The following is a 27,112-nucleotide window of genomic DNA, read 5'->3' as shown; positions in this document are numbered from 1 at the left end:
AGTCAGAGAGAGAGAGAGAGAGAGAGAGAGAGAGAGAGAGAGAGAGAGAGAGAGAGAGAGAGAGAGAGAGAGAGAGAGAGAGAGAGAGAGAGAGGTGTAGCATTGGCAACCTGCCCTGGCATCATGCCTGGCTGCTAGTTTGGATGGGTGCCAACTGGCTTCTGGCATGCTCAGGCCTGTTCCTTTGCCTTGTGTGTTCAGGGGAGAAAGGGAGGGGAGGCCGGGTCGGGGCACATGGCAAGGCCAAGGAGGCAGAAGGGAGTGAGTTAGGAATGGGGTGGACCCAGGCACAGGGTGGAACATAGGAATCTTTTCACTGTGAAATTGCACTCAAACTGGCCAACCCAGGCTCACCTCCCCCATTTCTCTTCATTCCCTAGAAGAAAGAAAACCAAATCATCATCTCCTATCACCCCCTCCCTCCAAGCTCCTTCCCCAACCATCACAAAGCATATAAAGGTTGGATCCCCCCAAAAGCAGCCAGGGTGAAATGGACAGGGTTTTCAAAAGGGTGGTGGGTTACTGGGCAGGACAGAAGGGTATGGGAGTAAGGAAGGCTTTGAGACTGAAACAGGCAGAAAAGCAACCAGCTCCTGTCCTCTTCAACATTCCAGAGTTGTGTCCTCCTCTTCCTCCTCCTCCTCTCATTCCTCCTCCTCCTCTTCCTCCTCTTCCTCCTCCAGCAGGCACACCCTCCCTGGTTTGGGGACTTTTGCATCTGCTGTCCAGTGAGGTCCTTGGGTAGGGGAGGAATGAATTTCCTGATGCTCCCGCCAGCCCAAAATTGATGTTGGAGCCCTGGTAGTGCCTGGGCTTTCTGTGAACTCTTTGGGTGGGACTTAGGGAAGCTAATAGGCTCCTGTAGAGCTGGGCAGAGAAGTTGAACTTGGTCTGGAGCTGGTCATGAAGTAACATCTGGTGACAAGACAGAGAGCTAAGGGCAGCTGCTACCCCCTTATTCTTCAAACCCCAGGCCCTCCCAGGAGGCCTATTCCAACTAGGGGAAGATGGATTCATCTTCTGGTTAGAGGTTGTGGCGAATGGAGTGGGTCAGAGGGGACGTAGGGCCTCTCTTGGGCTGAGGTAAGCCAAGCATCCTGGCCCACCCTGTTCTGGGTGGGTCAGAGCAGGGGTGGTGCTGGTGGGGTTCAGTGCAGCTGGTTCTATTGTCAGGGAATTCCTGCCCCCTCCTTTCCCACCCCACCCCCCCAGCTGTTAGGACCGGGACCACCCACAAGGCCAATGAAAGAAGATGCTGTTTGATGGGGGCCTGTGCTGGGGAGGGAAATGGGGAACAGGCTAGAAGTTGGGGGTGAGGAAAGCAGAGCAGAGACTTCTGAAACTTATTTCTCTTGTGGTCTCTTGTCTCCGGAGGGGGCAGAAATTCTGAAAGAAGCCAGGCATGGCTTATGCCTTATATATGCCCACCTCTTACCCTAACTTTAACCCCTTATCCTTCTGTTTTCCCAAGCCTGCCTAAGGCATAATTCTCAAATACTCTCCTAAACTCCCAAATATCTAGTCTGCTGAAGTCTTAAGTCAAAACTTTGTCTCTAGCTGGGACAGAGAGGGATCGTAGTCAAACAGATCCTGACAGATCTGAGGCACTCTCCAGTTTCAAAAATCAATCTCTTCTTCCCCATGATCTTCAGCATTTTTTTAATAATAGCTTATGTCTGGGGGTTCGGCTTAGTCTTTGGGGAAAAGAGACAAAGTTTCCCATTTTCATAGCAGGTTTCCTGAAAAACCCAGAAATAGTTTTGGACATCATTGAGATGCTAACCCTAACATTCCATGAGGTCTATGTCTTCTTAAAAAGAAGTATGATATTCTCCAATTCCCCCTGAATGCACTTAAAAGACTTTTTTTTTTTTTGGTCAAGAAATGACTCCAGAGGAGGCCTTCTAAGGTTTGGGAAATGTATCAGTCTCTAAGGTGGTCCTTCCATGGTCATGGCTTTCCATTTTTCCCTACTATATCTCTGATCAAGGACACTTTCTAAGAGATGAATTCCCTTCATAGAAGGGATTTTTGAGATCTCCTCTGTGGTCCAACACCTTCATTTTACTCTTGATAAAAGGGAGGTAGAGAAGTGACTGATGCCCAAGGTCACACAGTCATTCTTCTTCATCCTTGCCTTCTCTCCTATTTCCAAGCCAAGTTAAAACATAAAATCCTTCAGGATTCTCAGCCAAAGTATCCTGGAGTTAGGAGTGACATAGAGTTGTTTTTTATAGCCATTTAATGATACATAGCTAGATGGTGCAGTGGATAGGGCCCTGGGCTTGGAATCAGCAAGGTCTGGCCTCAGATACTAGTTGTATGATCCTGGGAAAGTCACTTAACCCTGTTTGCCTCAGTTTCTTCATCTGTAAAATGAGCTGGAGAAGGAAATGACAAACCACTCTAGTATCTCTGCCAAGAAAACCCCAGATAGAATCACAGAGTCAGACACAATTGAAAATAACTAACGACAACAAATGATGTTCAAGGAGTTGATTAAGAAGATTGGACAGGAAGGGGATAGAAGTGGTAGTTTGGAATAGAATCCAACCTGAAGTCAAGAGGATTTAGGTTTACCAGCCACAGGGCCATCAGCAAGTCTTCAGTCTTTTTAACCTCTCAGAGCCTAAGTTTCCTCATCTGTAAAATGGGGATATCATAAACAAAGGCATTAGTAATATCTCACAGGGTGCTTATGACCCCCAAATTAGATAATTACATAAAGCACTTGCAAACTGAAATATAATTTTATAAATATGCATTATTATTATCATGAGAGCAAATCCCTTCTAAGATGGTCCTAATGCTCTGAGTCTTTCCAGAATGGGAAAAGGAGCCAGGGATGATAATGATAATCATATTAATAACTCACAATCATATGGCACAGATAAGTTTCAGAAGAACTTCCCTCATAGAACCTCACTTTGAGGTAGCGGAATAACAATTATTGCCCCCCATCTTATGAGGAAACTGAGATTCTGCGTTTAAGTGGCATCATTATCATTATCAGTAATAACAGTAACAACAACAACAATAATAGTTAGCTTTTCTATCGTGCTTTAAAGTTCACAAAGTATATTGTCTCAACCCTGGGAGATAGGTGCTATTATTCCCCCCTCTGTTTTACGTAAAAGCAAACTGAGTCACAAAGATGGGTTAAATGACCTGCATAGGGTCACACAATTAAGTATCTTAATTTGGATTTGAACTGAGGGCTTCTCAGCCCCTGCTCCAACTCTCTGTCCACTTCATCATCTAGCTGCCCTTAGGTCACCTGGGTAATAGGTGTCAGAGAAGTTGCTGAAAGCCAGCCAGGTTCACCAGTTTTCATGCAAGGTATGTATGTGCTTCTGGGTTCTTGTGTGTATTCCCATATCTATATATCTAGAGAAAAGGCACTGGTGCCTTTCTCCCCTGGGGAGATAGACCTCACAGGGCCATTGCAAGGAAAGTGCTTTGTCCACCTTAAAACCCAATAGAAATGTGAGCCACGATCATTACCACTTTTATTATTATTAGATACACACATCTGTTGGCATGGTCCCAAGGGCAGTCTGAGGCTATGTCTTTAGAAATATAAATGATGGTCAAATAGACCAGTCATGCTGGAAGGTCTGGGCTATTTCCTTGTTGAATTTGTAGCCTCAGGACATAACCCAGTGGCTGGCACATAGTGGGCACTCTTTAAATGCTGGTAGATTGACAGAGTTAAGAGGGCCTTCTTGGGAGAGTGACCAGGTTAGCGAGGGCTGTTGTAAGGGAGAAAAACTGGATTTGTTTGCTTGCATTAGAGGTCGGAATGAGAACCCAAGAGTCTGAGTTATCCTAGGGGGGGCAGAGAGCAGCCTGCCTAAAGGGGTTGGGAGCATTCTGTCTCTAGAAATGTTTGAGAGAAGTTCATTGAATCATTTGTCCTGAATATCAAAGATATTTTAAGGCACTGGAGTTGGAGAAAGGACTTCTGCAACGATCCCAGAGGCTCTTTTGAACTGGAAGCCTCCTGGCTTCTGGGAGTCCCAGGATTCCGTGAGTCTCTACACCTGCTCTCCACATACCCAGGCCAAAAGCCTGCCTGGCTTCCTGCTCCTCCCCCCACCCTCAGGGCTGGACTCCCTTTTGGAAGGGTTCCCTTCTGAGCTTGGGTTACAGTGGAATACCTCTCCTCCCTTTGAAGTGTGTGCCAGGGGCATAGGGAGTTCCCAGGGCTCTGGGGCAGACTGCCCACTCCTGTTGTTCCAAAGGAACCTGACCACTGTTGCCTGGGCTTTTGACATCTTCCCTCAGATGGAAGGAGTCACAGCTTCCATCTCTCAGGCAGAGCCAAACTAAGGCATCTGGGCAAAGTTTGAAAATTATACCTCCTGAGGATCTTCACTGAGGCTTTGAATCTGAGCCTTCACTGTAGCAAATACTTAAAAAAATATTTTTAACCCATAACTTCTGTGTTAGTATTCATTCTAAGACAGAAGAGTGGCATATAGGCTAGGCAAATCTGTCTGAGGCCAGGTTCTCCCCAAGTCCAGGCCTAGTGCTCTGTCCAATGTACTGCCTGGTACGTACATCTTGATCTCACCAAATAAAAACCAGATTCCCTGGAAAGCGAGATTTTCTGATATGAAAAATATTTATATTTTTAAAAAGTAATATTAAGTTAGATGATGATTATCTGTGAAAATTTGGCTACTCTCTGCAATGCACTGATCTGGGTCAGTCCTGAAAGACTTATGATGGGGAATGCTATCCATCTCCATAGAAAGAAGTGGTGGAGTTGTCTTTCATATCAGTGAATTTTTGGTTTTATTTTGGGGTTTTGGTTATGTATAACTTTGCTCTTATAACAGTGATCATTATGGAAGTGTGTTTTGCATGACAATAAAATATGAAAAAAAATATTGAAAAGAGGCAGTGTGAGGGGAGTGGAGAGCTCCCTGGGAATCAAACTGACCTGGGTTCAATTCTTACCTCTCATACATTCTGACTGTGATCCTGGCCTTATCACTTAACTTCTCAATGATCTGGTTTGGTCATTTTTCAGTATTGTCCAATTTTTAACCCCATTTGGGATTTTCTTGGCAAAGATAGTGGAATAGTTTGCTCTTTCCTTCTCTAGCTCATTTTATAGATGAGGAAACTGAGGCAAATAGGATTAAGTATCAGGGTCACAAAGCTAGTAAGTATCTAAAGCAGGATTTGAACTCAGAAAGATGAATTCTCCTAACTTCAGGCCCTGCATTCTATCCATTGAACCAACTAGCTATACCTACGTGCTGCTTCTCAGTGGTAATAGCAACTCTTACAGACTTTTAACTTGGAGGTAGTTGCTTACCTGCATTGACAGGAGGGATTTCCTCACCTACACCAATAAATCGCAGATCTGGACCAGGAAAATAAAATCCATATTGCTCTTTTTCAAACACCAGATTCTATCTCCTTACACTAGTTTTTCCGAATGCCTGGAATTCCCTCCCTCCTCAGTCCTTCCCCCTGATCTCTCTAGCATTCTTCAAGATTCAAACCAAGTCCCACTTTCTGCAAAAGCACCTTCTTCTCCCCTTTAGCCCCAAGGACTTGTACTGGCCCTCTGAGATTATTCTTTAGTTGTTTCAGTCATGTCTAACTCTTTGAAACCCCATTTGGGGTTTTCTTGGCAGAGATATAGGAGTGGTTTGCCACTTCCTTTTCCAGTTCATTTTCCAGATGAGGAAACTGAGGCAAACAGGTTTAAGTGACTAGCCCAGGGCCACACAGCTAGTATAAGACCAGATTTGAACTTAGGTTTGGGAGGGAGGGAGAGAGGGAGAGAGAGACAGAGAGACAGAGAGACAGAGAGTATTAGGAAAATTGGGGCTATCACATATAAAAATTGTAAAAATGTTTAAGGTGTAATCAGCTATTGCTGTATTTGCTGCACATACATATACACATTTATGTAATATATGATAATATTTATATATTAGTATTACATACCATATACACATATATCTCATTTGTACATAGTTAAAATATGAGCACCCCAAGAGTAAGGATGTGGATCTTATCAGTCTTTTTGGTTTTTTTTTTGCATGCCCCATGCTTAGTTCAGTGCCACGGAGGAGGGCTGCATATATGAATCAGCTTAATTAATGCTTGTTGATTGTCTCTACTTAAAAATAATCTTTGTGCCCTTCCTCCTATTGGGACAACTACTGAGCAGGCTAGGTGAGATGGAGCCTGGGATGGCAAGGACAGTAGACTCTAGGGAAAATGTTGGGTATGTTGTTGTACCTAGAGGACTCAGGAAGCTGCTGAGAGTAGAGTAAGGCTAATAACAAAAGTTCGTGTTTATACAGCAGTTTACAAAATACAGCACTTTTTCTTTTTAGAGCTTACAGTTATTTATGTAGTGCAAGTGTTATTGCCATTTTATAGGCGAGCAGCTGAGTTTCAGAAAAGTGAACCAACTTGTCCAAGGCCTAACAATAACAACAACAATATTTATATAGAGCTCCTTAAAGTTTTCAAAGTGCTTTACATAGTAATGCATTTGATCCTCATCCCAACTGTGAAAGGTAAGTGTTATTATTATTCCCATTTAACAGATGAGAAAACAGAGGCACAGAAAGGGCAAAGTAGTGTGTCCAGGGTTACATAACTAGTTGGGGAAGCTAGATGATACAGTGGTTAGAGTGCAAAGTCTGGAGTCTAGAAGACCTCAGTTCAAATCTGTTCACAGAGACTAGGCAAGTCACCTAACCCTATTTTCTTTATCTTTAATGAGCTGGAGATGGAAATGGCAGACCATTCCAATATCTCTTCCAAGAAAACCCCAAATGGAGTCACACAACTAAAACGACTAAACAACAATATGTAACTAATAAGTGGCTGAGGCAGGACTTGGACTCAGGTCTTTCTGGCCCCCTAGTCCTGGGCATTCTCTTTACTATACTACTGAGCAGTAGCTTTGTAACTTGTAGGTCAGGAGTAAAATTTGATCCCAGATTTGAAAAAAAAATTTTTATGAATTTTGAAAATACTGAACATGAACCTTTTCCTGTACAAAGAAGAACAGGAAAAGAAAACTGCACAGAAAATCACAAATCTTATTGAATTGATTTTGGAGGGTAGACTTTAAATTTAATATGGTATTGTATCACTGCCCTTGACCATATCCACTTTTCTGAATTTCCCTTCTGCTCTCTTCTTTTTATTTTTAAGGATTTGTTGTAGTTTTTTGTCTCTTTGCTTCCTTTCCCCCCTCATTATTGCTAACCCTTATTCTTCACAACTCTCACTCTGCCCATCCCACCCACCCCCAAAGTTATTTCTTATGACAAATCCATACATATAGATTGTATCCAAAGATGTAGGACTCATTCTACACCTCCAGTTCATCTTCTGATTGATCACTGAATTGATCAAAGTTCTGATCTTTTACAGTTATCTTCCTTTATAATACTGAAGTCATTGTATAAGTTATTCTCCTGACCTTGCTCACTTCACTCTGCATCTATTTATACCTATCTTCCTAGGTTTCTCTGAGTCTTTCCTCTTGTTATTTCTTATGGCCCAATAGTATAATAATCCATCATTTTCTTATATCATAATTTGTCCAATTGATGGGCAAACATTTTGTTTCCAGTTCTTTGCAACAACAAAAAAGGCGACTACTGTGAATATTTTTGTGCATCAAGATCCTTTCCACGATCCTTTCCCTTTTTCTTTAATCTGTCTGGTACAGATTTGATTCCCAGATCAAGTATCCTTTTCACCATGCCAAGTGGACAATCAGATAGGATTTTAGATTTAAGATTGGGCTATTTGTTGATTCTTGAACTTGTCATTCTTAGCCCTCAAACCTTATCCAAGGAAAACCCATGAGACTGGGGCAGCTAGGCAGAGTGGATAGAGAACCAGGCCCAGAGTCAGGAAGACCTAGGGCATCAGATTCCCTAGCTGTGTGTTTGTGGGCAAGTCACTTGACCCTGATTGCTTAGTCCATGCCACTCTTCTGTCTTAGAACTGATAACTGAGACAGAAGTTCAAAAAAAAAAAGAAAGAAAGAAAAGGAAACCTATGGGACCTGGCTTTTTTTGGCTTTTTTAGGATCCTATCTTTAGGAACTGGACCCATGATTTTATTTGCATTTACATGCATGAGGAAACTCCTTCTATCAAGTGTAGGCCAGCCCTTTTCTGCAACTTGATTAGAGAATAACCCAGAGCAGTAGACATGCCTAAGGTGAGTTAGCCAGTGTGGCAGGAGTGGGATGAACTCAAGTCTTTTGGTTCCAAGACTGGCTCTTTAACCCATCTTAGATTTTATATATTATTATATTAAGATACGATTATAATTTAGTTAAGGCATTATCAAATCAAGGGAGCTAGCTTATGATTGCATTTGCCACACTCCTTTTCTTGTAACCCAGTCCTAGAGCTTCTTAAAGTTTTATTACAGTGGAAGTCAAGGGGAAAAAAATCTTAACCAATTTGTGGTCACAAGAACCAGGTGGCCCAATGTTTTCCCTTACCCTTCCCATCTCCACACATTCTCATACCCCTGCCTTTCTTCTTGCTCAAGGAATGCAGTTTGGGAACAGGTGAGGGTCCTAAAAAAAGCATGGGAGGGAGGGAGTATAAATTCTAATTATTTCTCCCTATCAACTCCCTCCTGCATCCCCACTCCCACCCCCACCCCCTGGACAGCAGGGAGAGAAGGGAACTGGGAGCTGAGCCTGGGAGACAGACCCTGCTGCTTTGTGCCTTTGGGAAAATGGTCTTATTGTCTCAAGACAATGATGGGGGGAAGGAAGAGAGAGGGGAGGCTAGAGAGACTGCTTTCCATAGAAATACTCCTAGCTTGAAGAGAAAGGGAGTTATAGAGGAGGCCCAGGGCTGGCTGGCAGGGGAAGCATTGGAGTCCTGTAAAACCTTCCCTAGGCCTGTTAAATCCCAAACAGAGCAGGGCTTTCAGAGCAAGAGGGTTGGGGGTGGGGAATGCCCCAGGAGCCTAGGTCTGCCCTGGCAAATGTCAGTCCTCAACTGTGGGCCAGAGAGGAGGGCAGGGGGCTTGCTGCTACTTGAGCCCAAGAGGAGGAATTGGGATGCATCTTCTCCCACCTCTTCCTTCCCCAAGTTCCATTCAGTTCCCATGCCAGAAGTCTTGTTTCCCCATTTACCTCCCTTCCCCTCTCCCCAATCCCCAACAACACCAGCCACTTCCTCCTGGAGAATGACCAAATGGGAAATGGTCTGGGAGAAGAAAGAGGAAAGGAAATGAGAAGGGGAGGATCTTTATTCTGGGACTGGGAACATTGTCTAAATCTGAGGAAACAGAGTCCAGGAAACATCAGCTCTGAAAGGAGGACTTCACAGAGCCCATTGAGGAAGGTTACTCTTCTCTCTCATATACTCCCTATTTGTATGATGACATAAGAAAAGGTAATAATTTAAGCACTCAGCCAGTAAATAGGTATAACCCCCCAGCCCTCCTCCTCCTCCTTTTTTTTTTTTCTAGCCTGAAGTATAAGATGGTCTGAGTGACTTCTGGATCCTCTTAACAGAAAAAGAAAAGGAAAAAAAAGAATGAAACCCCCCCCCTTCTCTTTCCTCCCAAAAATTCAGCCAGCCTAGAATTACTCTAGTATGAGGAGGAGAGATTGAATTGGAGGGTTCCTTTTAGACCCAGTTGGATATGCAGCAGATTTGAACCTAAGGCTCTTCCTAGAGAGTTGCCATCAAGGAGAGGCTTCCAGCAGAGGCCTGGCCAGTAATGGAAAGAGTACTGGATTCAGAGTCAAAGGTCCTAGATTTGAATTTTGGCCCTGCCACTTAATATTTGGGCTAGATGGCCTCTGAGATTCCTTCCAGCTCAAGTTATGTAATCCGTGAACCTGGCTTCCTTCAGATCTCAGTAGAAGTCCCACCTTCTGCAAGAAGCCTTTCCTTGTTTCTTCCATCATTTTGAAATCATCTTTCATTTACCCTGTGTTTACCTTGTATCGTTGTGGTTTCCCCATTGTCTCTCCCATTAGAATATGAGCACCCAGGGCAGCTATGTAGCATAGTGAGTAGAGCACCAGGCCTGGCGTTGGGAAGACCAGAGTTCAAATTTGTCCTCAGACATTTCCTTGCTGTGTGATCCTGGGCAAGTCATTTAACCCTGACTGCTTAGTCCTATCCACTCTTCTGTCTTAGAATTTATACTAAAACAGAAGATATGGGTTGTTTAGAAAAAATGTGAGCACCTTGAGGACAAGGTCTGTTTTTTGCCTTTCACTGTATTCTCTAGCACATTATAAACATGATAAATACTTGTTGACTTGGCATGACTTTGGGACATTGGGCAATTCTGTTGACCTCTTGGGGGGCCTTAATTTTCTCATCTATAAAATAAAGGACTAGATAATCTGTAAGGCTTCTTCCAACTCTAAATAGAATTTTCTGGTGTTTGGGGGCACCTGAAGTCTAGTTTGCTGGGGCTTTAATTCTCCCTAAACCGTCCTTGCAATTATCCACTATTATTACAAGAAACTCCACTTTATTGCTTCCCCTTCTCCCCCGCCTCCTTCTCTGCCCATCACCTAGGCCTAGTAGATTGTTCCCTTGTGAACCATGATTGTTCCTGGACCCATCCTTTAAAATGGAGGTTACCCAGACCTTTCCACAGAGGGAGAGCCAGGCAAATCTAGTCTAAATTTAACCAACTTCCTCTATCTTAATGCTAAGCACATTAGCTATATACTCATTTTCTTGGAACATTCCAATTTCAGCAAAAGAAACAGTTTTAAACAAAGACTTTACCAAGGAAACATCAAAGACATAACACAGATTATTAAGTATCTAAGGAGAGATTTGATCACAAGTATTTTTTTTAATTCAGAGATATTTTATTTTCCCCAATTACATATAATAATACTCTTCAACGTACATTTTCCAAAATTATAAGATTCAAAACATTTAGCACACTCATACAAAACTGAAACCCCAAAATAAAACCATAGATACACTGATCTGAGATGGCATACTTTGATCCTTATCCATCCAACTCCAGCAATTCTTTTTCTGGAGGTGGATAGCATTTCCTGTCATTAGTCCTTCAGGATTGTCCTAGAGCATTGCACTGCTGAGAATAGCCAAGTTTTTATAGCTGATGATTATACAATATTGCTGTTACTGTGTACAATGTTCTCCCAGTTCTGCTTATATTGCTCTGCAACAGTTCATGAAAATCTTTCCAGCTTTTTCTGAAATCATTCTGTTTATCATTTCTTATAGCCACAGGTCTTCTTGACTCTAGGTCCAACATTCTATTTGGTTTACTACATTGCCTCTCTTTGTTGCATGAGAGGTTTATAAAATAAGGTCATGGTATCTATGGATCTAACCAATCTGGTTCATAAAATGAGGTCACAGTATCAGTGGCTCTAGTCCCATACTTTTGGGAGATCAGAGACTCAGAAGGAAGTCAGGGGTTGAATCTCACCTTCTCTTTACATTATCTTTCTTAAAAAAAAAATCCTTTGCTTTCTATCTTAGAATTAATACTAAGTATTGATTCCAAGGCAGAATGGGAGTTAAATGACTTGCTCAGGGTCACACAGCACACACACTTGATCCCAGGACCTCTGGTCTCTAGATCTGGATGTCTTTCCACTGAGCCATCTAGCTACCCCCTCAATCTTATCTTTCTATTCTACCTTCTCAAGGTCTTCCTCATGCAAATACCCTGGACCTTCTGGGATCTGGCCAGATAGAGGAGCCCCGGGGCACCGGGAAAGGGAGAAGTTTGGAAGATTTAACTAAAGTTGGAACACTATCCCTGCTTCACTCTAGCCCAGAGACCTAGTGGGGTCCATGTGGTTTTCCTTGTATCCCATCCTCCACCCATTCCCACAATTGGCTTGTAGAAAGGCCAAATGACTTCCCCCAGCTTTATTACACATCATTAGGTACTGATTGCTCCCCAATTCTGACTATCCTCTGCCTAATTGTTGCCATTTATATTAATAGGATTTTTCTTTAAAGAAAAAAAGTCTCTTGGGTCTCCATGGCAATTCGCTTCTACTAGGGATGGAGCAAGGGGCACAGTTAACAATAGAGGGCTTGAATCTCCATATGGACTTGCCACAACCTTAAACAGTAGTCAGACTCTCCATAACAGAATGCAGCCGATTAGAGGAGAGGGAAAGGAGGGGATAAGGTATACGTTGGGTCCCCTTCCCTTCTGGGAATGCCCGTGGGAGAGTACTGTCCAGTGGTGAGCTCCCTTCTGTTTAGTACTCCAAGGCTGAAGTTCCAAAAACTTCATTTCACTGCTCAGTTCTCAAGTCTATTTTTCTTTTTACTTTTTTCTCTCCCTTTCCTACAGGTCTTTCTACACCCCACCCCCATCTCCCTACTTTCGTTCCCTGGCATCCCTGAATAATACCAGCCCTACCCCCAACTGTCTTCTTTTCCTTGTCACATCCCAAAGTACCTTCTTCTCTTTCCTAGGACCATTTGTCCTTGACTTGTTTCCTCGTCTTCCTTTTTCCCTTCAGCATCTCTCCCTGACCCTCCTGTATAATGGGATCCAGTCTCAACATATTCATTCTCCCAAGGACTGATGTCAACCAAGCCCTGACTGAGGAGTTAGAAAGAGTGGATCTCAGCTCCTCTGGGTCCTACAATGAGCTAGTCCCTGATGACTTATCTCCTCCTCCTCCTTCCCCCTCCCCACCACATCCTCTCTCCACCCCCACCTCTCCAGGCTAGCTCAGCAATGAGCCATTGCTGAGCCCAAGGCACATTCCTTGAGCACAGCTGCAGGCAGAGCCCAGCCCCAGCCCCTGAAAGAATCCTAGTGTTTTCCCCAACTCAGGCAATAAACAGAGGATGAGCAGGTCCAAGAACAGCTGCTCTAATTCATAAAAATCATTTTTTTAAAAATTTTCTTCAATTCAGAGGGTTCTATCTTGTTGGAAGAAAGAAGTCTTTTATCATCCAGTTAGGCAGGCCTGTCAGAGTCTAAGGGGCTAGTTTCCCATCTTCTCTGTCTCCTGTCTTTCATTTGCTTCCTTTGCACTTAGAATCTCCAAGTCCTGTTCTCCTTCCTTTCCTTCCTTCCAACTTTCTCTTTCCTTCCTTCTTCCTTTCTTTCTCTTTCTCCCTATCTTTTGTCTTTTCTCTCCTTCCTTCCTTTCCCCCCTCCCATTCATTTCCTATCAGACTCACACATGTACCCCCAGGCGCCAATTCTTTACTTTCTCATCCTCTCTCTGTCTCTCTGTCTCTGTCTGTCTCTGTCTGTCTGTCTGTCTGTCTGTCTGTCTGTCTCTCTCTCTCTCTCTCTCTCTCTCTCTCTCTCTCTCTCTCTCTCTCTCTCTCTCGTTTCTACTTTGCTTTACTCTCCCACGCTGTTTTCTCCCAGTGGTCTTTTCTTTTTCCTTCTTCGTCCCACTCTCCCCACCCCCACCCCTTTCCTTCTTCCATGTCCTCATTTTCATCCCTTCTTGTTCTTTTTCTTTATACATCTCTTTCCTAGGGTCAGGGGAAACTAAGAGGCCCAGTGTTGGCCAAGGCATTTTCCAGAGCCAAGCCCCCCCCCCCAAGACTCCCTGCCTTCCCTCTGCTTCCACAGCTGGTAAGGGAGCCAAAGAATAGAGGCAGTGGTACACAGAGCAGCTTGGAGCTGATGGGGTCTGCCTAATTGTCACTGTGATCTTCCTCAGTGCTCCTGACAGACATGGGCAGATTCCCTCCATTGTACCTACCACCTCTCCCTGTCCCTCTGCAACCATTCCTGTCACTTACTGAACCTCTAAGACATTAGGAACAGCTGCTATCTGGCTATATTTGGTCCAGTTTAAAGTTCAGAAGATGGCTCCTGCAGAAGAAGCAAGCTCGTGGTTATAGGGTCTCATTTTGGTGGAGAACAAGTGGTCATATGTTGTTCACTCCCACCAGTACCAGCCTTTGCCTCCTAGGAATCCCTTTTCCCAATTCCCTTGACAGAGAAAAAGAGTAATTTCTCTGGCATTCAGTGGGTTAGCTTTTCACCCTCCCTGTCCCCAGACTAGGAGGGAAGGGAGCAATGGAGGACTGGGTGGGGAGGGCATCCCCACCCTGAGATGTCTTTTCAGTTGCCAGCTGTTTGTATGGGCTCCTCCCAATGGGGAAACAAGAGGCAAGGACCTCCTGAGGGGTTACAGGGGGGTTCTGTGCTTGGGAAACTGGCATCTGGGATAGAAGAATTTACAGACTTCTGTTTACCAAAACGAGGGCCAGTAAAAGTTTTAACAACAGCCAATTAAAAGAGAACAGCTGCAGTGATTTAACCAATCTGTCCCTTCCCCTAGCTTAGGGTAGCAGAGAAGCAGTAACCTCCCATCACCACTACTTCCACCCTTGCCCCTCCCAACCCTCCACCCCTGTTTTCCCCACCCTCTCAGCTTCTCTCAAAAATGTTTTCCAGCAGCTGAGGTTAATCTAGCAAACATCTGTTCCAGATGTGCCTCAGCACAAACCAGACAGGGGCCAAGTCTATCCACTCCTCTCAAACTTTGCATCTGTGTCCTCATTGAGGAAGGCAGCAGCAGTAGGGATCAGGCATCGTCTCTTTGTCCCTTTCTCTGGGTTGGGAATGTCCTCCCAACCTTCTTCTGAGATAAGGGTAGCCATGTATCCACCATAAGACTTGCTGACCAGCCATTTTTCATATTATTATGAATGGACAGGCAAGGATGAGAAGCTGCATTGGGGGTGCAGGAAGAAATGTCAGGGGTCCACCCAGACCAGTAGCTGGGGGCAGACGGAAAAGGAAGGTGTTAAGGAGGCTTCTTTATTTGGATTTTCAGTTGTTAAAGACTGGGGATTAACCACCTAAGGCACTCCTGCTCTGGTCTCAGCAAAAGGCCAGAAATTCAATCCTGGGGTTTTACTTTCTAAATTGAGGCTAGGACATCCCCCATGAATGACAAGTATAATAGCTAACATTTATGAAGAACTTTCTGTGAGCCAAGCACTGGGCTAAATGCTTTACAATTATTATCTCATTGGATCTTAAAAACAAACCTGGAAAGTAAGTGCTATTAAGATCTCCATTTTATAGTTGGAGAAACTGAGGCAGACAGAGGTTGATGACTTGCCCAGGGTCACACAGTTAGTGTTTGAAACCAGATTTGATCTCAGATCTTTACTCTAAGCCCCATGCTCTATCTATTGTATTACCTAGCTGCTGTTAAAACGTTCTCCTCTCAGAATTTTGTTACCAGAGGCAAACCAGCTCTGTGCCTCAACAGATTCTAAGAATCACATTAGGATTGGGCACAGAGTTTAAGTAGGGGATAGATGCCAAGACTAGGTATCTCCCAGCTGGGAAATCTGACTTACAACTCTGCATCCTTGACTCTGGTTTCTACCTACTGCATCAGGAGACTCTTGGTCCTGGTGTCTGTAAGCCCTATGCTTCTTCAGGATCCTAAAGTCTTTCCTTTTGGGCCAGGCCTCTCTCTTGGAAGTTATCAAAGTTCAGAAGGCCCTTCTCACAGTTGAAAATGAGATAGCAATTAGATGAAAAGCTGCTTAAGTGAAATGGGAGCATCTTTGAAAAAGGATAAGGGTGTTTCTCTCAGGGTGCCAAGAGCTCCTATATGCCACTTGGGTTCCATTCCACCCTCTCTTCCCCTCCACCCCATGCTTGCACTTCTAACTTCTTTTTTTAAACCCTTACCTTCCATCTTAGAATCAATACTGTGAAGAGCAGGAAGAGCTAGGCAACTGGGGTTAAGTGGCTTGCCCAGGGTCACAGAGCTAGGAAGTATCTAAGGCTAGATTTGAACCCAAGATCTTCCATTTCCAGCCCTGGCTCTCAATCCACTGAACCACTTATTTCCCCACCTTCTAACTTCTCAAACGCAGTTCTGTTGCTCAACCTCAGGTCAGGCAAGCATGGTGGGTCATGTCTAGAGATCAGGACTACTGCTATGCTACTAAAAGTGTCTTTCTAGTTATACTTGAGCCCGATAAGCAGACATCCAAGAGTGGTTCCATACCCTTGAATCTCCTTAAAACATAAGCAGGATGGCAGCAAACAGACCGGACTTTGTAGTTCTAGGCTGTTAGGTTCAAGCTATTCCTTTTGTTTCATCCTACCCACCTCATTCTCTCCTTCTGAGAAAGCAAAAAAAAAAAAAAGTCTAGTTTCTTTTCCTCAAAAAGAATCCATAGGCTTTGGTAGGACAGGGGGTAATTTTCTTAGTTCAATGAAGCTAGTCTCAGGACATGTAGGAAAAAGCAGAAGTTATTTGCTCTTGAATCCTATTCAGTGACTTTAAAAAAAAAAAAAAAAGCAACTATCCCATTCCTGCCATGGTAATCCCACCGAAGTAGGAAATCTTGTTCTCTCTATTTCCAAGGGAGAGAATTGTCCTCAATGAGAGAATAAATTTATTTCTTGACCTCTTGTTGGGTAGAGGCTGGAAGTAGTAAGGAAGATGACTCTCAGCCTTACACATCATTCCCTTAAGGGAAGGCTGCTAATGGACTAAACTGAGGAATTTGAGATTCCATATTTGTTATGGCAGCTGCAAGGTACAGGAGCAGGGTCAGGATTATGGAGAGGGGGTGGGCCTGTGGGAGAAGCAGGCTATGGAACATATGTCCCTAGTGCTTGGGTAGAGCTGATTTTAACTTTGAACACTATCACCACAGCCAAAGCCTTTCTCTTTATCTCCATGGGGAGGCTGTCTACTTCCTCAGTTCTGATGCGCTGAGGCCTGGTGGGAAAAAAAAATTTTCTGACCACAAAGAAGAATCCCACACTTGATGCCAGCCCATGAATAGTAGCTTTTCCTCTCCAAACACACCCAATCCCTGTCCTGTTGGCTATAGTAGGGTGGCAGTAGGAGACCCCTTCTTATTATCTAGGAAAATAGAGCCTAAAATCAGGAAGATTAGGACTTGAGATAATTTTACCGATTCTGGTTTTTTACCCAGTTATGTAGAGAGAAGCATGGGAAGGTGAGAAAAAAAGACTAGGTCTGAAAGCAGATCACCAACTTCTCTTCTCTCATTCTACCCCAGCTACAAAGAAGGAAGGAATCTTCTTAGCTAAGGGGGAGTCTTAGCTAAGCTTGACCAGTATTGTTCAGCTTTTGGAACTGAGGTGCTTGGGTAGGTATTGTAGACTCCTTGACTGTCTCAGACAAAGAGTTAGATCAAAAGGAAGACCTGGTCTGGTCAGGAGAATGACACCTAAGCTATATAGCATCACTTGGGAAAGGCACATAAATAATATCAATTTATATGGTAACTGAGCGGGTAGTATATTCATGTGTAAGAAAAATTTACTTTGACTTTACCACCTTTGTTGCTGTTTAATCATTTTTTCAGGCATGTCCAATTCTTCGTGATCTCTTTTTTTTCCCCAAAAAAAACACTGGAATGGTTGCCACTTCTTTCTCTAGCCCATTTTACAGAGGAGGAAACTAAGACAAACAGGGTTAAGTGACTTTCTCAGAATCCCACAGCTAATAAGTGTCTGAGGTCAGATTTGAACTGAGGAAAAAGAGTCTTCTTGACTTCTGGGTCCACTATGCCCCTCTTTAGGACTCTATAAGGCCCTAATAATAGGCAGCTCCCCTATTCTTCTGTGGCCCAAGTCTCCAGTAGAACATAAGTCCTTCAAGGGCAGGGACTGTTTTGTTTTTACATCCTCAGCACCTAATGACTGCCATGCATAGAGATAGTGCTGAATTAAGTTCTGGTTGGTTTAGATTAAATAAGAATAGGTGGTGGCAAGACTTGATTCTCACTTCCTGTCTTGCCATCAATTAGACACCCTGTCAAATGGGGACAACCATGTCTCTTCTATCTAGCATAAAAGGCTGGTCCTGAGGTTCCCATGAGATCATGTATGTGACATCCCTTACAAACTGTAAACCACTATATAAATATTAGTGAATATTACTCCTGATGGTTTTCAGCCCCTTGCTAAGAATAGGAGGCATTTCCCCATTTTCCAACTGACCAATTAAGGGCTTAGGAGAAATCCTAAAAAGTCCAGTGTAAAAGCTCTCTGCCCCATTCCCCACCACCAAGCTACCCTGTCTGTTCCCTCTGCACACTGCCCTTCCAATAATGAGAAAAAGCCTTCCTTGTGCCCAAGGTTACCTCTCTCACTGACAGATTTGGAATTCCAGGCAGAGGGTCCTTGGAACGGCACCCTTTTCTTCCTCATCTGCTACCAAAAGCAGCTCTTCCTGCCCCCTCTCCTGTGAGGTGAGCTCTCACCATTCATCTCTTCCTTCACCTCTCCTGAGAGGTTTCTCAAAAACTCCTCTCTTGCGGCTATCCCTCTGAGCACTTCTCACCACGGTGGCTGAGGTCGGGAAATGAAAATCAAAGCAGGTCCCCTCCCCTCTCCACTCCCTCCATCCCATCAGCAATTCAATTTGTGCAGCACCGGAGGGATGGTATTAGTCAAGTCAGAGTTAATATGATGTATTGATGGTTTGATTTCCCACTGGTGTGCTATATGGAGTTCTATAGGGTTATCTATACATGGCTGGACGGTATCTCACTACTTTTGGTGTCTGGGCTGGGGCTGCCAGGTTCCCGGGAGGCCAGTGGTTCTGCCTCTCCAGCCTGTCTCTCTGTTTCTCTAGCTCCAGGGTACCCCAGATTTTCGGGGAGCCTGGCATCTACCTTCCTACCCATGAGCCACTTAGATCACCATGGAAACAGCAACGTTCTCTACGGGCAACACCGTTTCTATGAAACCCAAAAAGGCAAGTACCAGTGGCAATGGGATGGAGCTGTGGCTGAAATTGCCATGGGAGCGGGTGGGGAATGTGGAAGAAAGCAGCTTTTGGTGCCCAAGTTGGAGAATGTGTGCCCAAGCCCTGGGAACATTCATTCTGGGGGGTGGGGATGGGGGTGGGATGAGGGAGATAAGTCAGAGGGAGATCTATGATTGGATGACGACAAATTCTGGCAAAATGGGGTGGTTTGTGGGGTAAAGCCATCTGGAAGAGAGTAGCACTCTCTTGGGACATTAAAAGAACTAGTCAGAGGGAGACACTTGACCACCTAATGAAGGAAATATCCTGATGAGTCAAATGATGGTCCAGAAGATTTGGAAAACACTTACTGCCAGTCAGGCCCTGTAGAAAGGGAAAAATAGTCCCTGTCCTTAAGGAACTCACATTCCAAAGGGGGAGACTGTGTGCAAATAGCTGAGCATATACGAGATATATCCTGAATGAATGGAAGGCAGGCTTAGAGGGGAAGGCCTAGCTGTGAGATAAGTAAGAGCTAGGGATTGAGGCTAGGGTACAAGGAAGGGGAGAAAGCCCATGACTACAGCCCTGCCCCATCCTCAGCCAGACTGAATCCAATCTTTCCTCCTGCTCTTTAGCTTCACCCTTAGGACTCCAGGAACTTGTCCTAAATTCAGAAAAAAAGATGATGGACTTTATATTTATTGCCTCTGAAGGCCAGACCAAAATGCCCCAGGAATCTTTTAATTTTTTTAAAACCCTTACCTTCCATCTTAGAATCAATACTGTATATTGGTTTCATGACAATAGAGCAGTAAGGGCTAGGTGATGAGGAATAAGTGACTTGCTCAGGATCACAAGTGTCTGAGGTTAGATTTGAACCCAGACCCTCCTGTCTCTGGGTCTGGCTCTCAATCCAATGATCCACCCAGCTGCCCCCTGATACCCCCCAGAAATCTCTTGTTCACAGTCTGGGGAAACCAGGAACTCTCTGTGGTGGTGCTCTCAGCCACTGAGGAACAACAGTCCAGTATTTAGGAATCTCTCCACAGTCCAATGAGTCTCCCTTTAGCTTCTCTTCTTTCTCCTCCTTGTCACCTAGAGATCAGTGAGACATGTATCCATCCAGTGGCCTCTTGATATTTCTGTCTCTAAATGGGGTGAGGGCAAGAAATAAAGCTCTGGGGGCTCAGCATCCTAGAGATTCCCTCCCTGGGCATGCTCTGAAGAAGATTGCTATTGTACTCTGCAGAGAGAGAGAGAGACAGACAGACACACAGAGAGAGAGAGAGAGAGAGAGAGAGAGAGAGAGAGAGAGAGAGAGAGAGAGAAAGTCCCCTCATTTGTCATGTGTGTATTTGTGTGTATGTGTGAGAGGGGATTCCTCCCCCACCACCCTGAATTAATCTCCATCCCAGCAGAGCTATTTTGACAGCATTTGTCACAAGCAGGCAGGTGGCTTGTCCCAAGCCCAAGAAACCTGACCCTCCCTCCCTTGCAAACCAGAGCCCCTGGGGAGCTCCTGGGGTGCTGCCTCCAGCAGGCAGGTTTTAACAGGAGGCTGCCTAGTGGGCCTCTCAGCTTTCATAATATTGTGTCGGGAGCCTAATCCAAGAACATTATTTGGTTTTGGAAATTGAGCTAATTAGGTTTCACACACACCCCCCTCCCTCTATCCCCACCTCCCTCCTTCTTCCACTCTCCCCCTTGTTTTTAATTAGCAGGAAATTGACAGAGGAATTTACATGACTGAGGACAGTTTTACAAGTTCCAAATGTTTCTTTTGTTTCACCCTCACACCACTAGTCTTTCAGCTCTCAGCCCTCAGCTCCCAGCCTATGCCTGGCCAGGCTACCCTAATGCTTGTCAACTCTGGGCAACCCCAGTGAGAGAAAGTTGGGACCCTCCTGCCTCCAGGAGTCCTCCGTGGCCCCCAGGGGCTAGAGGCCTGTTTCCGCCAAGGGCATTAAGAGCAGGGCAGGAGCCTACATCTTTGCAGAGACAAAGGAGAGAATTGCCTGAAAGGGTGAGGTCCAAGGTAGGATTCCCTCTACCTGAGAGCCTATTCCTCTCAGTGACATGGGCTTCGCCTCTGGAACCCTGTAGTGATGGGCATATCAGTCAGGCAGACAAAAAAGCAGGCAGGGCCACCTAGGGAAGCTTGAGCCTCAGGGAGAAAGATTCCCCTGAACCATCCATCCTCCCAGCTCCAGGGAAGCAGCCACAACCACCCTCTCTTCCCTGCGGTCAGCTGGAGAACCTAAAGCATGGAAAATGTCCACCTAGTCCTAGGAGCTACCCCTGGAGAGACCCCTCCTTCCCTCTCTCTCCCTTTCCCTTTCCCCCTCTCTCTGTCTCTCCACTCTTTCTTTCCCTTCTTCCCTACCTCTCATTCTCTCACTCTCTTTCTCTTCTATCTCTTTCCCTTCCTTTCTCTCTCTTCCTCCCTTCCCCTCTTTCCTCCTCCATATCTCTCTCTCCCACCCACCTCTCTCTCTCTCTCACATTCTCCCTTCCCTATATTTTTTCTCTCACTCACCCTCCTTTTCTCTCTCTCTCCTCCTTCATTCTCTCTCTTCCTCCTTTCTCTCTTCTTTTTTCTCTTTCTCCCCCCTTCTCTCCCTATCTCTCTTTCTCTTTCTTTTTTAAAGTCGTAACTTCTGTCTTAGAATACTAAATATCATTTCTAAATACTGGAGACTAAATTTCAGTTCTAAGGCAGAAAGGCAATAAAGGCTAGGCAACTGGGGCTAAGTGACTTGCCCTGGGTTCCACAACAAGGAAATATCTGAGATCACATTTGAACCCAAGACCTCTCACCTCCAGGCCTGGCTCTCCATCCCCTGAGCCACCTAGCTGCCCTGTCTCTGGGGCTTACTTTCTATTGCTCTCAAAAACTCCTTGAGGGTAAGGACAGTTTTCATCTTTGTCTTTGCATCAACAGCTCCTCACTCAGTGCCTGGCACATAGTAGAGACTTCATAAATGTTTGTTGATTGATTGAATGTGAAGAAGAAGCAACCTCTGGTTGATTATGGGCCTCTCCTTGGACAACAATGCTGAAAGACCCGTTGATTGCTTCTGTCCACCACTTCTCCTCTTGACCTTCTATTCATTTGTGTTCCAGATAACTTCTATCTGCGCAACCTGCCTGCCCAGCCCACGCTTCTGCCCCCCAATCACAACTTCCCCAGCATTGCCCGAGCGGCCCCAGGCCATCCCATCGGCTCTTGCAGCCGAGATCGTGAGGCAGGCCACCTCCAGAAAGGCCCTAAGGAGTTTGACCGATTCCTGATGAACAAGGAACTGGGCAAAGAGAAGACAGGCAAGGCAGAGGGCAAGGATCGGCCAGTAGAGGACGACGTAAAGGAGAGGCACAAACTGGTAATGCCCATGACTCCTGAAGGGCACTGCAAAGAGAGTACCCATCCTCGAAGTACCTGTGAGAACCGAGCCAAGCACCTCAACTCCTGCTTCCTGAGTACCAAGGTGCTCAATGGCGAGGTGGGCAAAGCTGTCCTGGCCAGCTGTACGGGGGGGATGCTGCCTCGACACGGGGTGGGGGTGGTGCCTAGCCGCTGTGCCAAGGACGCAGGACGGCCTGAGCGGGAGCGGGAGTTGGGCCACCATGAGCCAAACCAGCCATACGGTGAATGTCTAGAGCGGAGGCAGTTGCTTCACCATTCGGTTTCCTACACAGTACCCTCCAGCCTGCCAGCTGTGCCACCCCCACTTAGCACCAGCTCTGGGACGTTTCCTTGCTTGCAGCTTCACTCCAATCCAGACATGTTATGCCCCCTGCAAGACAAAGCTACCCGAGACCTGAAACTCAGTGGGCCCACCTTTGTGCCTTCTGTGGGGCACCTACCTGACAAGAGCCGGTCATTCCAGGTGGCATCAGAGCCATGCCTGGCAGGAGAGGGGAAGGATCGGCACCATGAGGTGGGTGCTGACCACCCAGCGTCCTATGGAACCTCCTACGCCCACCTAAAGGCTGAGAGCAAGGGGGAGCGGAGGCTGGGCTTTGAGGCGGCCCTCAACCCAAGGCTGAAGGGATTGGAATATCTCAATAGCACTGGATCTGAAGGCCCCTTTCCTAATCTACCCCATGCACCCCCCAAAGGTGGCCTTGAGAAGGGAAGCTACTTTGAGATGCCCCCTCCCTCTCAGGACTGCTCCCGCCCCGGCCACCAGGACCCCTTGTGTGTGAAAATCAACCAAACCTGCTGCACTTTAGACAAGGGTGCCAAAGAGGCCCCCGGCCCCAGTGCCCAAAAGGTTGCTAGGATACGGCATCAGCAGCACCTGTTACCTGAGATGGAACAGACGGGAAATGGGGCTGAAGCCCAGAGGAAATCCATTGAGTCGGCATCCCTGGGCTACAATGGACCCCACCTGCCACCATGGACGGTCCATGGGGGTCAGGGCCCCCCAATCTCCATCAGCGAGGAGAGGAAGGGCTCCTACCTTGACCCCTTCAGCAACAGTCTACAGCAGGCAGCCCTCATGTCCCAAGAGCTACCGGCCCCACCAGACGAGGTCTCTGCCATGAAGAACTTACTCAAGTATAGCAACCAAGCACTTATTGTGGGCCAAAAGCCCCCCTTTGTCGGTCTGGGAAATATCAAAGCCAGCTGTGTCCAACAAGAAGTGAAGTTCCAGTCAGGCAAGGGTCAAGGGGAGCTAGAGAGGCCTGACTGTGCCCGGAGCCGGGAGCATGAGGCCCCCCATAGTGATGGGGAGGTGAGGCAGCCCCCTGTGGGCATTGCTGTGGCTGTGGCCCGCCAGAAGGACACTCTGAGCCGCCCAGAGCCTTCCTATGGCACTAATTCTAGCCGGCAGGGCCGTGCAGTGCCTGGGTTCAAAGGTACAGGACCAGAGGGGAAAAGGGGGGGTGGGGAGGGAAGAATTGGGGTGATGTCACCAGAGCTTCAAGCTAGAGTGGGGGTGGAGTGAAGAATGGGCTTATGGACCCCATCTGGTTCTCATTGCCTGACCTCAGGCTCACCCACAGGGCCCTAAGGCCTTCTAGAGTTCAGGAGGGATAACAGGGGGAATAAATGGAGGCAGTCTGCTCTCCAGGAGGGAGGCAGGCCATTCCTTTCCTCATTCTTCCACCATAGCTGGAAAGAGGGTGCTTTATGCTGGCCCAAGACCCTTTATCCTCCTTCTCCCTCCCTCTGGATTTCCTGCTGCCCTCTAATACGATGCCCCATAATCACTCCATCAAACATTGACCCCAAACTTGCAGTGCCAGTCCCCACCGTGGGCATTATCTCCTTCCTTGAGCTCTGCTCTGAGGACGCTTTGTCTGAGCCCCCCTTCCAGTCCATGTCAAGCCTTAGCCCTTCACTGCTGGGGCCCTGCACCGCTAACTCTTGTTTCTCCCTCATTGGCCTCTGGGCAGCGGGCCCCAACCGCTCCGTGCACGTCATCGATCTGGAAGCCGAAGAGGAGAGGAGCCGACTCTGCGGGGATGAACGGCTGGGCCTGACGAACCGGGAGCTGCTTCTCCAGTAAGGACCTGGGCTCTGGGTGGCGGGGTAGGGGCGCACACACACCCATCTGTCCAGGGTCCGCTTTATCCTGGTGCAGAGAAAGGTGATGTAGAAAGAGCGCTGAGCCGGGGGCCGGGCGGTCCTGGCTTACCTTCCTCCCTGTGTCCTTCTCTGGGCGTATCACTCGAAGCCAATCACTTCACCTGACCCGGGAAGAGCTTTTTCCTCACCAGAATAGGTCAGGGTAATCCCTGCCCTTTCAAGGATCTCATAGGGATAAACTGAAATTGAATGGAACGAAATAGAATGTCTCCCTGCTACCACTGTTGTTCTGCGTAAAGTACTTTATAAGCTTTTTTTGTTCTTATTTTATTTTTTAACTAATGTAGAGCATTCTCAGTGAGGAGGTAGAGGAGAAGTAGTATAATAGCAGCTGGCATTTATAGACTACTTTAAGATTTGCAAAATGCTTTATAAATATTATCTCATTTTTATTCTCGTGACAACCCCGAGAGAGGTAAGGCTGTTCTTATGCCCATTTTACAGATAAGGAAACTGAGGCCCAACGCTACTAAGGGACACTCACTCAGAGGTCACACAGCTAGTAAGTGTCTAAGACCAGATTTGAATTTTCAAGCCCACTGCTCTAACCACTGCACCATCTAGCTGCCCCAACTCAAAGGAAGCTCTCCTCTGCCAACAGCATCTGTTCTTAGAGTCTCAGAGAGCTGCCCGGGGCTCTGAGAGGCTGGGGTACTTGCTTGGGGGTGACACAGCTTGTATGTGTCAGAGGCAAGCACTCTAACCCCTCCGCCACACTGTCTCTCTTGGAAGCTACTGACTTTATTGCTGTTTTGAAAAATAGGTGATTTTTTTTTCCCTTCCTCTAATGCAAGATCCCAGTCTTCCCACACCTAGGAGGTGGCTTAATAACTTACTGTAACCAAGTGAATTCACCCAATGGCTGGCTTCTGCTAATGCTCTGAGCCAGGCTGAGCCTCAGGCCACAGACGATACATAGTCTGTCTCAGGCCTCTAAGTATTTTGTCTTAGTAGAACATGCCAGAACTTATGCTCTGCTGGCACAGCCATTAAGAATAGACCATAATGAGGCAACAGAACAGAATTTTAATGGCTGTTGTAAACCATTAAAAGCACTATATAAATGGGAGCCATTATTAGTGATAATAATAATAATAATAATAATATTAATAGCCTGGAGGCTGGGCTTCCACCCACCCAAATATCCCCATTAGTTACAAAGGTCTTAGATCATAGAGCTGACCTGATCTTGATATTTCTATATAAACTCTACCTCAGGTTTGGAATGCTCCATTACTACAAATCCATTAGACATCTTATCCACGGGGGTCTCCCTCCAATGCAGACACAGTCTATCCATGCTTTCTAATTGTGGCCAAGATTCTTGTCCATATACTTCCAGAGATCCACCATCTGTAGGATCCCACTGACATGCTAGAGGCCTTCCTCTTAGTCAGAGGTTCTTTACCTCTTTAGGGTTTTGGATTCCTTGAGAAGTCTGGTGAAACATGGACCCCTTTTCTTTTCTTTTTTTTTTTTTAACATTTATTAATATTCATTTTTAACATGGTTACATGATTCATGCTCCTCCTTTCCCCTTCGCCCCCCGCAATCCCCCCACCCATGGCTGTTGCACATTTCCACTAGTTTTGTCATGTGTCCTTGATCAAGACCAATTTCCAAATTGTTGGTAGTTGCATTGGTGTGGTAGTTTCGAGTCCACATCCCCAATCATGTCCACCCCGACCCATGCGTTCAAGCAGTTGTTTTTCTTATGTGTTTCCTCTCCTGCAGTCCTTCCTCTGAATGTAGGTAGCATTCTTTTCCATAAATCCCTCAGAATTGTCCTGGATCACTGTATTGCTGCTGGTACAGAGGTCTATTACATTCAATTTTACCATAGTATATCAGTCTCTGTATACAATGTTCTTCTGGCTCTGCTCCTTTCACTCTGCATCAGTTCCTGGAGGTCTTTCCAGTTCACCTGTTTATTATTCCTTTTAGCACAATAGTATTCCATCACCCGCATATACCACAGTTTGTTCAGCCATTCCCCAATTGAAGGACATACCCTCCTTTTCCAATTTCTTGCCACCACAAAAAGTGCAGCTATGAATATTTTCGTACAAGTCTGTTTATCTATGATCTCTTTGGGGTACAAACCCAGCAATGGTATGGCTGGATCAAAGGACAGGCATTCTTTTATAGCCCTTTGAGCATGATTCCAAATTGCCAGCCAGAATGGCTGGATCAGTTCACAACTCCACCAGCAATGCATTAATGTCCCAATTTTTCCACATCCCCTCCAACATTCATTACTCTCCCCTTCTTTCATTTTAGCCAATCTGCTAGGTGTGAGGTGATACCTCAGAGTAGTTTTGATTTGCATTTCTCTAATTATTAGAGATTTGGAACACTTTCTCATGTGCTTATTGATACTTTTGATTTCTTTACCTGAAAATTGCCTATTCATGTCTCTTGCCCATTTATCAATTGGGGAATGGCTTGATTTTTATACAATTGCTTTAACTCCTTGTATATTTGAGTAATTAGACCCGTGTCAGAGTTTTTTGTTATAAAGATTTTTTCCCAATTTGTTGTTTCCCTTCTGATTTTGACTACATTGTTTTTGTACAAAAACTTTTTAGTTTAATATAATCAAAACCATTTAATTTACATTTTGTAATTTTCTCTAACTCTTGCTTGGTTTTAAAGTCTTTCCTATCCCACAGATCTGACAAGTAAACTATTCTGTGTTGATTTAACTTGTTTATAGTTTCCCCCTTTATATTCAAGTCATTCACCCATTCTGAATTTATCTTGGTGTAGGGTGT

General features: G+C 45.6%; 1 protein-coding gene across 1 annotated transcript in view; it reads left to right on the top strand.

Moving 5' to 3' along the window:
- BAHCC1 (BAH domain and coiled-coil containing 1) overlaps nucleotides 1–27,112 on the top strand; it is a 164,046-nt gene that overhangs the window by 76,064 nt on the left and 60,870 nt on the right. The window contains exons 3-5 of the mRNA XM_044673368.1: nucleotides 18,626–18,748; nucleotides 21,866–23,632; nucleotides 24,146–24,254. Coding sequence (XP_044529303.1) covers nucleotides 18,626–18,748; nucleotides 21,866–23,632; nucleotides 24,146–24,254 — 1,999 coding nt within the window. The remainder of the gene's footprint in view (nucleotides 1–18,625; nucleotides 18,749–21,865; nucleotides 23,633–24,145; nucleotides 24,255–27,112) is intronic.

The sequence above is a fragment of the Gracilinanus agilis genome, chromosome 4 (genome assembly GCF_016433145.1).
Source record: "Gracilinanus agilis isolate LMUSP501 chromosome 4, AgileGrace, whole genome shotgun sequence".
Taxonomy (NCBI): Eukaryota; Metazoa; Chordata; class Mammalia; order Didelphimorphia; family Didelphidae; genus Gracilinanus; species Gracilinanus agilis.
The sequence above is the reverse complement of the archived record's forward strand: the minus strand, read 5'-3'. Positions and strand labels throughout refer to the sequence as shown.